General features: G+C 37.3%; 1 protein-coding gene across 1 annotated transcript in view; it reads right to left on the bottom strand.

Annotated features, from left to right (window-relative positions):
* The window catches only part of DHX15 (DEAH-box helicase 15), a 62,391-nt gene that overhangs the window by 29,609 nt on the left and 15,228 nt on the right, over positions 1–17,554 (bottom strand). The window contains exon 4 of the mRNA XM_047090532.1: positions 1,935–2,094. Coding sequence (XP_046946488.1) covers positions 1,935–2,094 — 160 coding nt within the window. The remainder of the gene's footprint in view (positions 1–1,934; positions 2,095–17,554) is intronic.

Consider the following 17,554-nt stretch of genomic DNA (forward strand, 5'->3'; position numbering starts at 1 on the left):
GCTGGGCACAGTGCTGACAGCACGAAGGCTGCTTGGGACTGTCTCCCTCCCTCCCTCTGCCCTCTCCCGTTTATGCTCTCTCTCTTGCTCTCAAAATAAATAAATAAACATTAAAAAAAAAAAACCCAAGTTTATAAAATACATATTTATGTTTACATAAGGTTAACATAATGTATAAAAGGGATTGGTAAAAGCAACATTAATAAATAGTACGACTACTGCTATGTTTATTAAAACAGGACATGACAACCTTGTACACAGAAAACATAGGGCGCAAAAATAAAAAAAATATGTGGCAGATATAAATTTACTCTCCTCTCTCCAAATCATCTTTATTTTTTTTTTAATTTTTTTTTTTTAACGTTTATTTATTTTTGAGACAGAGAGACACAGAGCATGAAGGGGGGAGGGGCAGAGAGAGAAGGAGACACAGAATCGGAAGCAGGCTCCAGGCTCTGAGCCATCAGCCCAGAGCCTGACGCGGTGGTCGAACTCACGGACCGCAAGATCGTGACCTGAGCTGAAGTCGGACGCTTCACCGACTGCGCCACCCAGGCACCCCCAAATCATCTTTAATAAGCATGACTTCTTTAGAAAAATTCCTAAAATTAAAAATTCCTAAAATTAAACAGGGATTTTCTACACTGTTGTAAAAAAGCCACAGCACAAAAGGCTCTTCAGGTGCAAGGATATAAAACTATGCAGTCACCCTCCCTCCATGTAAATCACACATTATAGAAGCCATTAAAAATTTACTTGAATAAAAGCTTTCCCATTAACTATTCTACTAGAGTGTTAATTTCTACTTTTTGACTTTCCTTCCTAAAACCTTTAATAGTTCACACGATTTCACTTATATGTGGTATCTAAAAGCAAAAAGCAGAAACAGGCCCATAAATACAAAGAACAAACTGGTGGTTGCCAGAGAAGAGGGAAGCGGAGCGATGGGCAAAATAGGTGCAGGGGAGTGCGAGGTACAAGCTTCTAGTTATGGAAATGAATAGGTCACAGGGATGAACAGTACAGCACAGGGAACACAGTCAATGGTACTGTAATGGCACTGTGGTGACAGCTGGTAGCTACACTCGAGTTGAGCACAGCACCCAGAACTGTCACTGCCAATCACTACGCTGCACATCTGAAACTAACACAGTGTGTCAACTATACTTCAATTAAATAACAAAACACAAACTTCAACGGCTCCTAAGTTTTAATCAATGACTACTCACAGTACTTCAATCTTTAAAAATGTAAATTTCTAGAAGCAAAACCAAACTAGGATAACAATTTTTAAGACCCAGAATCCCTCTGCCTTGGTGGAGACAAGTAGGTTAAGTAAACACATTTCTGAGGAACAGCTTGTTCTGAGTACAGTTGTTCCTACTTCCCAACGTGACAAGTTACAACGGATGTGTTTATGTTGGGACAGAACAAAGATTTGATCCTTAATAAGAAGAAGTTTCTATATTTAATAAAGGGTTGGGTGGGGGTGCCTGGGTGGCTAAGTCGGTTAAGCATCCAACTTTGGCTCAGGTCATGATCTCATGGTTCGTGGGTTCGAGCCCTGCGTCAGGCTCTGTGCTGACAGCTCAGAGCCTGGAGCCTGCTTCAGATTCTGTGCCTCCCTCTCACTGCCCCTCCCCTACTCACACTGTGTCTGTGTCTCTCAAAAATGAATAAACGTTTATTAAAAAAAAGTTTTAATAAAAAAAAAAAAGAAATGGAAAAGATTTGGCTTTAAAATACACTACTAAAAAGTGGAATCATACTAAAGTCTAAAATGAAGACACAGCTAAGGATATTAGAAACAAAGAAAAATGCCAATGCAGGTACTTACTGGTTCCTTCTTTTATAGTTGATTAATCAGCATGTGTCCTGTTTTTTATATGTACTTTTTTTTTTTATGAAATAAATGAGTAAAAAAATTACTTCACCTTTAAATCTGATCTCTGTCTTACAACTTCCTTCAGAACACCCATGAGAATATCTGTAGCCAATGTCCTTTCATGAGCCTCATCAAGAATTATTACACCATAACGCTCCAGGAGGGGATCATTCATAGCTTCACGAAGTAACATCCCATCAGTCATATACCTATATCCACAAAAAAAAAGTTGGTCAAGGTTCGTTTAGGGCATTTAAAACTGAACTTCATGACATAAAAATAAAACGCAAAGACATCAGGTGAATCAAAATTAAACCTTCTCCCAAAACAAATGTGCTATTGTTTCATAATCAATTGCAAAATTAACCATCAAGAAAAATTTCTAAAGAGTATATATGAAACAAGTCATACACTACAAAATCTTGTCAAGTGAGACTGTAATGGTGAAAACGTGTTAACAAATTTAAATCTGATTATGGAATATAATGATCACGTGGTTTCACACAAATACCAAAACAAAAGTCATCACTTAAATGAGTGTCTAAAGTACAAAATTTAAAACACAAATATTCAACCTGCAAAACAAAACTAAGACACTGGTTTTGTAACATCACTAAAATGTTACCACATGCAAATTTACATTTGTTTAAAGCCTCAGTAATTCCCCACTTACGCTAACAATAGGCCACTCGGTTCAAAAGAGCTAAAAGAGCATGTAAGTCTACCATCTCTTTTCCCAAGCCCCACCCAATTCAATGAAATGATGCCAAAGAAGCACAAAAAGGAATACATTCATGGGATAATAAGGGGCAGCACTAGTGCTATAGAAATGTTGATAAATATGTATGAAAGAGAAAGGCAAAGGACATCTGCTAAATCAATGAACTAGAGAGGGAAACCAGGTTTAGAGAAGGTTCAAGACAAATTGGCTAATGTAGCACTCAGATGAAGTGTGGTTTGCAAATACCGGTATGGGCAGCCATCTCCCATCCCTTCTACTCCACCTGCTACAAAACAACCATATTTTGTTTGGCATGTGGACCAAATAAAGTCCACCTGCAAATGCTGAAGTCACAGTTCATTCAATTAATGTGTTTATTTACAAATTGAAAAACAGTATAAAAATCTGAAGTCATCATTTATGACTTTGCTATTTTGGGTCTCTACTTTTCACAAAATAGCCTAACCTAATCTTTCACGGACCAACTTGGTATTTTTAGCTAATGCCATCTGTTGGAGCACTTAAATTCACCAAATTGACAATGTACAATAGAACTGAAGCCTTCTCTTTAATTCACCTGAACTTAATTCTAAATTTAATAAGACTTTTGGCAAACAAACCCATCCTACTCAATATATTTTAGGCTTCTTTCTTCTTTGGCCATATTTTTTAAAGCAAACTACGTTTCTGGAGTTGACACAGCACTACCTGCAAGATTATTTTATATTAAGACCATGAAAAAAAAAAAAAACAGTGCCAATTAAACTATGACTCAATGCCTTAATGACAGTGCAGCACAGAGCATGAATCAGCTACACTAGAGCCTGTAGTTGCTTTGAAATAGCTTTGATCTATTTGAGGATATTTAGAACTTCTCCTGCCTTCAGATGTGATTACTGACATAAGACAGGCAATCCTTTTCCACATTATCTCAGTAGCAAAACGTAATACAGTTTTCATCTACCTTGCGAGTAACTTCCTCAGACTCAACAAAGCGCTTGTCTGTTGCCTTGCAAGGCAAGAAAAAAAAACAAAAAAAACAAAAACCAAATTGGTCACTTGTCAAACAATAAATATTTGTTTAAATACTATCAAATTTACACCACCATACTGCTCAGTTTCCAAGTTTACTCATTTCAAAATAGAATCCTAGTGTCATCTTTTTGAAGACATTTTAATTAGCAAGTTACCTCAATACATAGTTCCAACAGTAGCACATTACTTACTTGAAGTGAAGTGAAATAGGTACAGTTAGATCAAGTTCAAGCATTCACAGGCAATAACCACCAAACAGCTACCAGTCTGTAAGACCCTCAGACTGTAAAAATGTACCTTCAATCTCACATACTAAAAATATGAGAAAGTCACAGAACTGGTAACAGATCAGACTTGAACTTGAAAACTCCTTGAAACACATTAAGATAAAAAGCCACTCTCTTTATTTTGATCTTTTTCCTGCTCAGACTCCTCAAGCTTCAACAGCATAAAGTAAAGGCATTCAAAAGCACAGTTAACCCAAATACTCATTCTTTTATATTTTTCTGAGAACAAATGCTGAGAACAAATTGGTGTAAATGGCAGAACACCAATACTGTACATTAACGGAACTATTTGCCATGTTTTATTAGAAACTAGGCATAGTGTATGTACTCAGTTAAATGGTCAACCAAACCCTCAGACTTCCAGACTCCAGAGACAGACTGTCAACACTACTCTAGTACCTCAATATTCGATCATCACCCAATGATCCAATTCCACGAGATGCTACTGTTATCTACTGCTATCCTGTTATCCCAGGAATATAAGAAACTTACTGTTTGTGCTATAGAGAACTTCAGGAAAAACTACATTTTTAAAGTTGAAAGGTCTCTTAAAAATACAGTCAATACTGCTGCTTTTCCAATGAACAAAATTCAATATTAGTAGTTAATCTTTCCAGGGTCTTGAAGCCAATTAAGCAGCATATTAAGACTAGTTATCACAATACTGATTCCCAATCCTGGGCCCCTCCTACATTAACACACTCTCCTCAAAGTCCCAAGAAAATGTACGTATAAATACAATAGCAAAAAGTTAGCTAGTGTGGGGGTGGGAGTTGGAAACACAGGGAAAAAAAGTTTGTGATCTACTGAACAGAGATTATATTAAAACAAACAAAAGTATTACTCTTCTCTGTCCTTCTTCGTCTACAGTGGATGCTGTTAGTCATCCGCACTTTTTTTTTTTTTTTGGCCCTGATTTAATTGATCCCAACCCTTAGGTGGCCTTTTGTTTTAAATCAGGGAAACAGAAGTAGATCTATCAATAACCCAGCACCAGATGCAAGTCACATAAAAGTGTCCTCCAAAAACAGCTACGTCCTTTTCCCCCTCCCCATCTGACTTGAAAACTGAGCAATGCCCTCTTTAAGTGTATGCCAAACCTGGACAGATTTCTGCCTTAGATCTAACTAACATCTTTCTCATGTATCACTTCAAAATTCTAATTCTGTCTCTACTGGAGTATCTTATTAACATCTGAAAAACTTAAGTATATTTTATTGGAAAACTGGTGTGTTAGGCCTTGAGAGTTTTGTGACAATCCTTCTGTTGTGTGTCACCACAATCACAGACTCCTTTATGGCATGCTTTGATTACTAGGCTTGAGGCAGTCGTTACCACTGTATTATATTTATACACAGTAAATTCTTCTATGTGTGCTATATGTCTGAGGTTTTGAAATTTTAAATAAAAAGTATACTAGTATGAATTTAAGCCATTGACTCTGCGAACATTGTGGACTTTTCAAAGTACAATAAGAGGTTCAAAGTATAGGCATATTCACTGGCAAACTAGAGGGGATGAGGGTCTAGATCAAGACCCAAGTTCAACGGGTCAAAAATGTCAGAAATAATGAAGACCACAACCAACTGACCTGGCCTATTTCAAAACCAGAGGGGAGGCAGGGAGCAAGACCACAGACCCACCATCCCCAGGTTTCCTCCCTCTCTGTACTCCTCCTTCCATCTAGACCCCTCTGGCCTGCTGTCAGTGTCTTTACTTATGCTACAGAGAGGAAAACAGACGGAAGGATCCAGCAGTTTGCCTAATTGAGCCAATAGCAGATTTACTGGCAACTTTGGCTACATGATTTATGAGATGATTTTCTTCGTGTTCAGAGTGACTTCTTATTCTTTATGCTGTTTTGTATGGAACAGCACTTTATCTGTGTTTTAACAGAACTGCTCCCTCGTATCCTTTATGGATTCTTGTTTTTCTTTCCTTGTTAAATTATGCACAGAGGGGTGTGTGTGTGTGTGTGTGTGTGTGTGTGTGTGTGTGAGAGAGAGAGAGAGAGAGAGAGAGAGAGAGAGAGAAATTAAGGCCTTTATTAACCTTGAGAAAAAAAGAAAAGCAACCCGATGATCTGCTGTACTACTAAATAGATGAGGCCCTCCACGTATGTATAAATAAATAAATAACCTAACACAGAGCATAGAAAAAGGCAGAACCAGGTACTAGTGATCCTATGAATTATAACCATTTTCCTTTTAAGTTTTACCACCTTTCATAATAATCATGGAGTATTTATGCAGACTAAGGCATCAGTCACAAAAATAGGATGTCACGCTATTACAACTGTGATTACCTAATTTTGAAGTTTCAATGACAAACTAATAATTGAAAATTGCACAAGAGAGTCAAATTCTACATTTGACTGGATACCCTGTTATCCAGTGTTTTCCGGTCTTGAAACAAAGACTCGCTTAAAAAGTCATCTGTATTACCTGAGAACTGGTTAGAAATACAAAATTTGGGGGGCGCCTGGGTGGCTCAGTCGGTTAAGCGGCCGACTTCAGCTCAGGTCATGATCTCGCGGTCCGCGAGTTCTAGCCCCGCGTCAGGCTCTGTGCTGACAGCTCAGAGCCTGGAGCCTGTTTCAGATTCTGTGTCTCCCTCTCTCTGACCCTCCCCCGTTCATGCTCTGTCTCTCTCTGTCTCAAAAATAAATAAACGTTAAAAAAAAAAATTAAAAAAAAAAAAAAAGAAATACAAAACTTGGGTCTTGCCCCCTGACACACTTAATCACAAATTTGGGGATGAGGCTTAGCAATCTATTCTAACCAGCTTTCACGTGACTCTGACGCTCGCTAAAGCATGAGAAACAGTACTCTAAGTCAAGGCAAATAAGAGGCATGTTAAATAGATGCCTAAAGCTGCAAAAACATGCTTGGAAAGCAAGTCAAAAGCAGTTCATATTTCCAACCCTGTTTAATTAAGAAAAAAAACCAAAAAAAACCTCAGTGTGCTGAGTAATATCAACTTGAGTATTTTTTTGTAACGGGCACACACAAATGGCATAGTACAACTAGTGCCAAACCTCACACCAGCATCACCAATTCTGACGTGAACCAAGTATGGCAAAACATGAGATACTGCAAAGGCATTATTTGTTTACTTTTGTGTTTACATATACATTAACAGTTTTTTGAAATATCTCTCAAGTGGTCTGGTTCAAAGAACGAATCATAAAAAAGATCCCACAGAAAGGTGAAAATGTTTCCCAAAATGTACACCAGAAAGTTTTAAATTTTTAATGAACTCTATCAAATTATTTATAACTTGAATGAATCTCAATGACTAATGCTCAAATTATGAGTAATGAAAATGTGTCAATATGGGGAAATAACCCCCAATAACTCAGTGTTATGTTTTCTGATGAGGGAATATATTGAGATAGAGACTGTGCGCCTTCCTGAATCCCTACCTCAAACCTTACATCCATCTAAAAAAAATTCCAGATTGAGGTGCCTCGGTGGCTCAGTCAGCTAAGCATCCAACTCTTGATTTCTGCTCAGGTAATGAACTCACAGTTCATGAGTTCGAGCTCCAAGTAGGTCTCTGTGCTGACAGTGCAGAGCCTGCATAAGATTCTTTCTCCTCTCTCTCACTCAAAATAAACTAAAAAATATATATATAATATATAAAATATATATATTATATATATATTTTTTAGTTATATATATTTAGTATATATATATCCAGATTGATCAAAGATGTATAAAACAAACTAAAACAGTAAATAGTGGAACACATGGATTCAAATAATTCAATTCATTAAAAGCACTTGTATAAAATTCAAGTTTCTACATGGTATGAAGTGTGATAAACAAAGCAAAAAAACAGGAGCAAAAATTAGAACTTAAATACAGAATGCCAATTTTGTTAAGAAAATTGCAACTTCTATCGAGAAAGCTATTCTGTTAAAAGCACCTACGATCCATACGAAAAAGGCCAGCTCAGGTCACCCCGGTGGCTCAGTTGGTTAAGCATTAGACTTCAGCTCAGGTCATGATTTCGCAGTCTGGTCCATGGGTTCAAGCCCCACATCAGGTTCTGTGCTGACATCTCAGAGCCTGGAGCCTGCCTCAGATTCTGTGTCTCCTTTCCTCTCTGCCCCTCCCCTGCTCGCTCGCGCTCTTTCTCTCTCTCTCTCTTGCAAAAATAAACATTAAAACAAATTTTTTTTAAAGAAAAAGGCCAGCTAACCATAAAAAGATGGGCAAAGAATATGAACAGACACCAAGTTTTATTAATCCTATAGTACTCTACACTTTTTCAAATTTACCTTCTCTGTGATTGGGATGCATTTTAAAATACCACCTTACAAATGACTGTCAGTCAAGCAGGTAGCAATAGTTTTGGAAAGTTGAGAAAAGCACTGGTCTTAGATTCAAAAAGAAACACCAATGGCTATAAATACATGTAAAGATTTCGATTTCATACAAAAGAAACGCAAACTAAAACCATAATAACATTTTTCACTTATAATACTGACAAATATAAAAAGTTCCACGGGTGCCTGGGTGGCTCAGTCAGTTGAGCGTCTGACTTCAGCTCAGGTCATGATCTCACAGCTTGTGAGTTCGAGCCTCGGGTCAGGTTCTGTGCTGACAGCTCGGAGCCTGGAGCCTGCTTCAGATTCTGTTGTCTCCCTCTCTCTCTGCCCCAACCCACTCGCATTCTGTCTCTGTCTCTCTCAAAAATAAATAAACATTAATAAAAAATTAAAAAAAAAAAAAAGTTCCACAACACAGTGTCAGCAAGGAATACAGGAATAGACACTTGCATGCTCATTATTTACTGGTTGGGGTAGATACATCTATGAAGGGCAATCTGGCAATCTAATAAAATTCAAAGACACCCTGTGCCCCAACCAATTTCATCTGTAGGGAATTCATTTCAGACATATATTTATGCATGTGTGAAAAAATGCATGTACAAGGTTCTAAGAGGGTACTAAGGGCAGCAAGTGTTTTTAATAGCAAAGACCACAAATCTGAGTATCCATCGATAGAATCTGACAAACTATATACAGTCATTAAAATAGGGCAACTTTATTTTTACTGTTCTAGAACAATATAAGTGAAATCAGCAGCCATGTCTTACACCAGCCCTGCTATAAACACTGAAGAAGTTAATCTTTAGTTCTGAAAATCCTAGTTATGTAGTGCCATTACAATACTGTTAGGATTCGGTTACCTTTCAAAGTATAGACTTTATTCTGGCATAATTAAATATGCAGATAATATAAAACTGCATTTCTTAAGAATCCAAAACTTGACACAGCATGACCCAAAGAAATTCTTGGTACCTACTTTGAAGTTTATCTATTATAAATGACTGGTACCACTTTCCAAATACTTACATATAAAAGAATTACATGGAGATGAGGAATGAGGATGGTTGAGGAGTAACAGTGGTTAAGAATATATCCTTGATGCAAGACAAACTTAGGTTCAAGTCCCTGCTTTCTTACTGGCAGCTGACTTTGAACAAGATCAACTTCTCTCATGCTCTATTTGTAAAATGAGAATACGGCCGCTCTTGTTTAAATTAAACAAAACCATGTATTTAAAAGAACCTAGTATACCAATTGTCTGACACCTGTTAAATACTCAATATAGAAGTCCACACTACACTCTTAATTACCTCTTATCTAATGAATAAATCCTCGAGATAATCATACCCTCTTTAAAACATTCAGTGGTATAGCTACATCTCTGTTCCTACCAGTTGGGTCAACATAATTATACTTGACATGAAATGGTAAACTCTTAGCACAGAGAAGAGTTTTATATGCATGTCCTGCTATGTGCTCAGAAAAGCTTGAAAAAGTTGTTACACACACACACACACACACACACACACACACACACAACTATCAAATGCTTGACATAACTATAAGAGCAAAAGCAGTCTGGAATTCTAGAATTTCAAAGGGTGAATTCTCTTGATTTCCAGAAAGATAACGCTTGTGTATTCTGTAAGTGTGTGAAGTTTATAAATACCACGGTAAGATCTAGACATTTTACTACGTAATTCAACTCCAAACAAAGGGTCCATATTCAAGGAAAAGGTGTCAGTCCTACATTAACAGACTGATGAATGAATGTACAAGTTTTAAGTTATAATTCAGAACCTGTTTAAGGTTTGTATAAATTTTTACTACTGTTTACTAAAATCTTTAGATTAACCCACTACAATCCAATCTAGTCATATGAGTGGCTCTATTAAAAGAAAAAATAGGGGGCACTTGGGTGGCTCAATTGGTTAAGCATCTGACTTCAGCTCAGGTCATGATCTCACAGTCTGTGGGTTCGAGCCCAGCATCAGGCTCCATGCTGACAGCTCAGAGCACGGAGCCTGCTTTGGATTCCGTGTCCTCCTCTCTCTTTGCCCCTTTCCCACTCATGCTCTGTCTTGCTCTGTCTCTCAAAAATAAATAAATGTTAAAAAAAAAAAAAAAAAAGGAAAGAAAAAGAAAAACTAGGGGTGCCCGGTGGCTCAGTCAGTCAAGCATCTGACTCTTGGTTTCAGCTCAGGTAGTATCTCAAGGTTCATGGGATCAAGCCCTGCATGGGGCTCCACACCGAGTGTGGAGCCTGCTTGGGCTTCTCTCTCTGCCCCTCCCTCATTTGGGTGTATGCATGCGGGCCTCTCTCAAAATAAATAAACTTAAGATAAAAACTACCCACATTAAAATGGCTACACAAACAGCTTTGTGTGCAATATTCTTTATAATGAATCAAGACTTCTAAGACTATAACCCCCCAAAAAATTTATTCTCTTTCCCCCCCCCCGTATCATCTAACCTATTTTTGTTTAAAGCCCCTATAAGTAAAATACGGTTTAAGTAACAGCAGTAAAGGAAACAGAAGAAATGACAAAGCTAAAAACAGCATGCGCTTGCCAGGAACTATATTAGAAGAAAGAAACATATATAGTATAGTGACTTTATAAAATACAGTTCTTTTCACTACTATAAATATGGTGAGTCTAACACCCACACGCTACCCATCTTTCGCAATACCAACATAATGAAATGGTCAATTACCAATTTTTAAACACGTTCACAGTGAATGCTATTGTACTTTTTCAGCAGCTACTGAAAGTCATCAAATTACCTTCCTCCAACAATTTCTTCCAATATCATTTACTTCTATATGTCGTGGGTACAAAAATAAGAGAACTGACCATCTATTCTAAGTACATATAAATCAGTTTAATAGGAAATTCTCACCTCTTTAAGGTAATCTGGCTATTTCTGGATTCATCACTAACTTAAAGTCTTCTGTATGTGTCCAAAATGCTAGCACTGTATTTCTCAATTTATATAGTTTTATGATGTTAAAAAACAAGAACACTTTACAAACTTGATACATGTGAACGCAGCACTTTAAAAAATCAAAATAGGGGCACCTGGGTGGCTCAGTCGGTTAAGCATCCGACTTTGGCTCAGGTCACGATCTCATGGTTCATGGGTTTGAGCCCCACATTGGGCTCTGTTCTGGCAGCTCAGAGCCTGGAGCCTGCTCCAGATTCTGTGTCTCCCTCTCTCTGCCACTCCCCTGTTTGTGCTCTCTCAGTCTCTCAAAAATAAGCATTAAAAAAAAAAAAATCAAATACACTTATGTTCAATATTAAGATCTCCTGAAGGACAGCTTATGCATAATCCCCTAGCACAGTCCAAATTTAGATTACTGTATAACATCTATTTATACATCCAGTCAGGAGAAAACTACTTCCTTCTTTGAATAAAGACAGGTCACTTAACTTGCTATTAGTAAACTGCTTCAATTTGCTCCATGATATCCTACGTCCAGAGAGAAGACTAATTATGTTCTCACCTTAATGATTCCAAACAATTTATATTAATTATTGTTTTCCATACACTCAAAATGGGATGCCACAGGAACTACTAGCAGAAGTAGTTCATTATGCTATATTCCTTTTGATATTACCTTTCAAAAGCTCAATTTCTGATCATTGCTATAATAAAAAGCAAATATAAGGCAAATATCAGTGTGGAATAATAAATAAAGGTGGCCGTATCCAATGTGACCCCAAAGTTTAAGAAACTGCAGTGTTCGACTGGCGCAGACATCACACTAATAGACAACGGTAGTTAAGAATGAAATAAAAGTATTTTCCCGATGTATGTGTGGTGTTTGTTTAAATGGCTACTAAGTTGTTAGGACATAAATATTATTAGTAAGTTTTTAGGACCGAACTACTAAATAAACGGACTTCTTAGTTATTTCTTCAGGCCTACGCTACCATGAAAAATTAGTGAGACATTATTAAGCACTGATGCTGTGAACCAAGGTAGCGTGGGAACTTCTACTCCACTTAAAACCTAGCTCATCTACCTAGTTAATCTGCCTACCTAAGCCTTCCCACCCTTCTCAGTTCCAATGAGATGAAACACCTTGTCTCTGTGAAATCATCTACACAATTCATGTGACTGAGTCAAACTATCTTCTTAATTGCCTCACAGCTTAAGCCCCCCAACCAAGTCAGAGAAGAACCAGTGACACTACCACAGTTCTTTTACGTACTTAATGTTGCCTTCATCTGTAATGGGATAAGTCAACATTTATATAGGATCAAGTTCAATTTGATACATCAAAACAACAGTCCTCTTACTACAATCACAACAGCCTATATATAGCAGGATATTGAGTACAATGACAACTACTAGATGTAAATAGTCACATGGAAAGGTACCACACAATATTTTGAATAATGTGGAATCTACAATGTTTTAATGTATTTCTAATGCCAAAAAATGGACAAAAAGAAAGCAAACAGAAAACATCAAACCCCACTTGTCACATGTATAGACAGCCTCCTGGTTCTCAGCTGAAATGCTTAACATCGGCATCCAAAACATAGTTTTATTTGGGCAAACAGCTGAAATACAACTGGTGTGTTTCAGTCAGCTACGTATGTAATCAAGCAAAAGAAATGCCTAAGAAATTAACAACAATAGAAGGCAACTAAATCACTGTTTCGAAATACACTGCCCATTCCTCAAGTTTTCAAAAATTTTGAAAGAAATACTCTATCATCCTCACAACACAATTCACAGAGGGCTAGTATAAATGCATACGTTCTATGTAATATTTTGTAAGATGTTAGCAAGGTAAACAAAGAGCCTACTGTAACTAAACCCTTGTAATTATCTAAGTCAAACACAAAGGTCAAGTGTAATAATACATGCATACCTTTAGGAAATCACGTTAGCTTTCTATGAATTAACAAAAGCCCAAGAAGTCTAACTCTAGGTGACAATAACGAGTTTTTAGTCTGACAGGAAATAAGTAAATGGTAAATAACTGCACTTACTCTTTATTACCACCCCTTTCTAAAGATTTAGTCAAAATTACCTTTATCTAATCCCAGTGCTATACCTGAATTAGAACAAAGCCTACTAAAATAGATGTTTGAGAAATTAATTTATAATTGTTTATGTAATTAAAATAATGTATATTTTATGTTTATATAAACATATGTAACTATGTATTATATAAATAATAAACATTATATGTGTTTATGTAATTAATGGTCTGTTTCCACAGCTTACCTCCAGCCCTAAAAGATTTGGATTCATCCATTTCATAATGATAAGTAATGTCAAGTTTTAATTCAAGTTAAAACCCCTATATTGTAATTCAACTGCTGCGTTAAAAGGAACTTCATTAAGTTGTTTTTATGTTTCTTTTTAATTAACTGGGTTAACCGGTTAATAAGATCCAATAATTTCTCCAACTGGAAATCTACCCCTGCTATCGGCAGCAGCAAAAGTAAAAATGTTGACTTAGCACTTGCTGGGCGATAGGAATTACTCTAAGGGCTGTACACAAATTAATGTATTTTATCTCAGAACAACCGTATGAGGTAGTTGTTATGATTAGCTCTATCTTCTGAAAAAGCAGTAAGCACAGGGAGGTTAATTAACATTGCCAAGATCAGAGCTAATAGGTGGCAAAGCTAGGACACAATTCTGGCCCTATAATCTTAGGATGTGGTTTAGGATGTATTTGCTCTTGATTCTCTTCTCATCAGTTTAATAACGAGGTTGCCTTGTTGAAAACCCGCTCTGAATCGCTTAAGTAGTCTTTATGCAGCTGGCCCCTCAAACTGTTGTTTCCACAGGCCCCAAACAATCTGCTATGGGGATCTGCTATGGCAATGCCTGGTAAACCTTCCCCAGTGTCAACCTTAAAGGTCCTGCACCAGCCAGCTCTATATTGTAGCAATGTTTGTCCTGGAATCTCATATTTAATAAGTATTTTTAGATTTTCTTTCATCTTCTTGTCCAGATTGCCTTTTGGAGATTAAACAATGCTAAAAATTTCCGACCCATATTGTGTAGAATAGCACTTCTTTGGCTGATTTGTTCAAAATTTTTCTCCCTCAAGCTCTCTAGGAGTTTACCACACCTTAAGACCCAAGACTGTTCATTTCTCCTTATCACTCACAATTATAGATTTAAACTATGATCTGTCCTTTACTTTTCTCGATTTCTCCAGCAGCTTGTCCTGAAGCTACATATACACAAATAACAACTCAGGATGGTGCAGTCTTAAAGAACAAACACGTGGGGCGCCTGGGTGGCGCAGTCGGTTAAGCGTCCGACTTCAGCCAGGTCACGATCTCGCGGTCCGGGAGTTCGAGCCCCGCGTCAGGCTCTGGGCTGATGGCTCAGAGCCTGGAGCCTGTTTCCGATTCTGTGTCTCCCTCTCTCTCTGCCCCTCCCCCGTTCATGCTCTGTCTCTCTCTGTCCCAAAAATAAATAAACGTTGAAAAAAAAAAAAATTAAAAAAAAAAAAAAAAAAGAACAAACACGTGTCCTTGAATAAAGAACCATAACACTTTCTGTTTCATTAACACTACCCCAGATCAATTCCTTAGCCTGGGACAGATTCCTTTCAATTGTGGAATCTGATACCCAAAAGCAAAAGATTCAGAATAAGAGGCAAATTATAAACTGTATACACCAAATTACACTATCACTATACCCTCTCTACCAAGAAATAGGGGAAAATGTCTTTTCATGAAAAAGCTACCCATGTCTCACAATTATGTCTAAGATTCACCCACACTCTACATTGTATTGACAAGTTTCACTCTTCTGTTGCCTTTTCCAACTCAGAATTTTTTTTAAGTTCCATGCATAAGTATACAGACATAGACACAAACTCTGTTCCTAAAGAGTTTATACTCCAACTAGGCAAAAGAAAGAAACCAATCTTTAATTATCCATACTTTCCATAAACCAGTCCTGTAACATCTCAAAAGTGATTTGGCATGGAAATGCTGACATACACAAATCATTTGGACACTTTAAAGAATATATAGACTGCAATGTCTTCTCAAGTGCTTTTTTCTTCCTTTCAGAAAGTTTTTAAAAATGCTGTTCCATCTGCCAAGAATGCTCTGCTCCCTGCACCCCAATCCCTACACTTAGAGAACTATTACTTTCAACTTAGGCCTTGACTTAAATCCCACTTCTCTTTTCCAGTCTAAGTTGAATTTTCAAATCATGCTCTCATATAACCCCCAGTACTCTCTTTCAGAAACCTAATCACCATTTGTAGTATTTACTTTATGGGGACAAGAACCAGATCTACATTTTAGCACATCTCGCACTATCCATCTAGCACTGTCCAACACACAGAAGGCACTCAATTAACTGACTTACATAAATGACTAGGTTCTCTCAATAGCAAAATATCTCAAAATTTTGCAGCTTTGGGGGAGGAAACAAAAAGGAAATAACTAAATTAGCTACCAAATTACCAACTGCAAATATGTTTGCCTGAAGGCTCAAGACTATCAACTTGTTTTATTCCCTAAAAAAATCATCTGCTCTCTCAAAATAAAATAACCTATTTCTTACAATTTATCACAACTCCAAGGTGCTTCTTAAAATCCACTGCAGAAGTATATCACCTCTTCTTCCTCACAATTTTTGTGAATTAAAATAATTTTCACTGACGAGTCACAAACCTGGCAACATCGTCCACTGACTGGTGCTGTTCTTTAGCTATCTCACTAGGTTTTTTTTCGTAATTTCCATCCCAAAATGGTAAATGGAACATAAACATATTGCAAAAGGAATAATTCAGAAAAGAGACGGGAGCAGGCAAAAATCACAACAAACAAAATATAAAAACCATTTAGCTGTGGCGGCTTGAAAACTAATCTGTCTACTGGGACAGGACAGCTTTTTAAGGCTAGTCTAACAGAGTGTACGAATTTACACTAGATTCAATCTTCTGAAAATAGCACAGGATTAGACCTAGAATCCAGAATTTAAGTATCTATGTCTGAAACACCGGAAAAAGTACTTTTAAACACTTAATGTGCCTAGAGATGACTTAAATATACACTAATTTAAGTACTCTTAAAATTATTTAATTAGCAAAAAAGTTATTTGTTTAGTTTCAACAATGAAATCAGGAAGAGTATGGTTGCAGTCTGAGTCCCCCAGGTAGATTTTTCAGTAGTTAGTCCTCTTTAACCATCCTTCTATGGTCAAAATTAGAAGTTTTTTTCTTCCTGGCTAAATAATGGACATACAGGCATTTATATCCACAGTTGACCCCTGAGCAACACATGTTTGAACTGCAGAAGTCCATTTAAACACAGATTTTTTTCAACAGATGCAGTACAGTACTGTAAATGTATTTTCGCTTATTTTTCCCTCGCTTACTTTGTTGTAAGAATACAGTAGATAGTACACACGTAACATACAAAATATGTGTTGACAGTTACTGATGAAGCCAATAGTAGGCTACTGGTAAGTTAAGTTTGGGGGAAGTCACAAGTTATACAGTTATATGCAGGGGTGCCTGGCTGGCTCAGTCAGGTGAGGGTCTGACTCTTGATTTTGGCTCAGGTCATGATTTCACAGGTCATGATTTCACAGGGGTGGGATCGAGCCTCAAGTCGGGCTCTGCGCTAACAGCGTGGAGCCTGCTTAGGATTCTCTCTTCCTCTCTCTCTGCCCCTCCCCCACTCATACTTTCTCTCTCTCGAAATAAAATAAACATTAAAAAAAAGTTATATACAGATTTGACTTGGGGGGCTGCTGCTCCTACTCCCTATGTGGCTCAAAGTTCATCTGTGTATGAGAAAAGCTAACAGAGGACACTGAGAGCTGCCTGAGGTATTCACTCTTCCTGCCCAATTACCTATAACTGATCTTCCTTAAGTTAAGGTGCTAGCTATTTTCGGGGCACCTGGTGGCTCGGTAGGTTAAGCATCCAACTCTTGGTTCCGGCTCAACTCACGATCTCACAGTTAATGGGATCAAGCCTGCTTGGGATTCTCTTTCTCCCACTCTCACTCTGCCCCTTCCCTGGCTCACACTCTTTCGGTCTTTCTCAAAAGTAATAAGTCAACATTTAAAAAAAAAAAAAAGAAGAAGGTTCTAGCTGTTTTTAACATCTGGGATCTGGGGTCTTCGAGAAATGAGTTGATAGATGACTATACAAAATAGATCTAGAGATTTATGATGAAGCATTCCTATCATCAAAACTATCACTAACTCCTTACTATTAAATGGGATTTACTATCACTTATAGACAATCTTGGGTTAGTTTCTAGCTCTTCAAG

Source organism: Lynx rufus, unplaced genomic scaffold (genome assembly GCF_022079265.1).
Source record: "Lynx rufus isolate CCGP_SWC_20201006 ecotype Redwood Valley unplaced genomic scaffold, mLynRuf1.p SCAF_3, whole genome shotgun sequence".
Classification (NCBI taxonomy): Eukaryota; Metazoa; Chordata; class Mammalia; order Carnivora; family Felidae; genus Lynx; species Lynx rufus.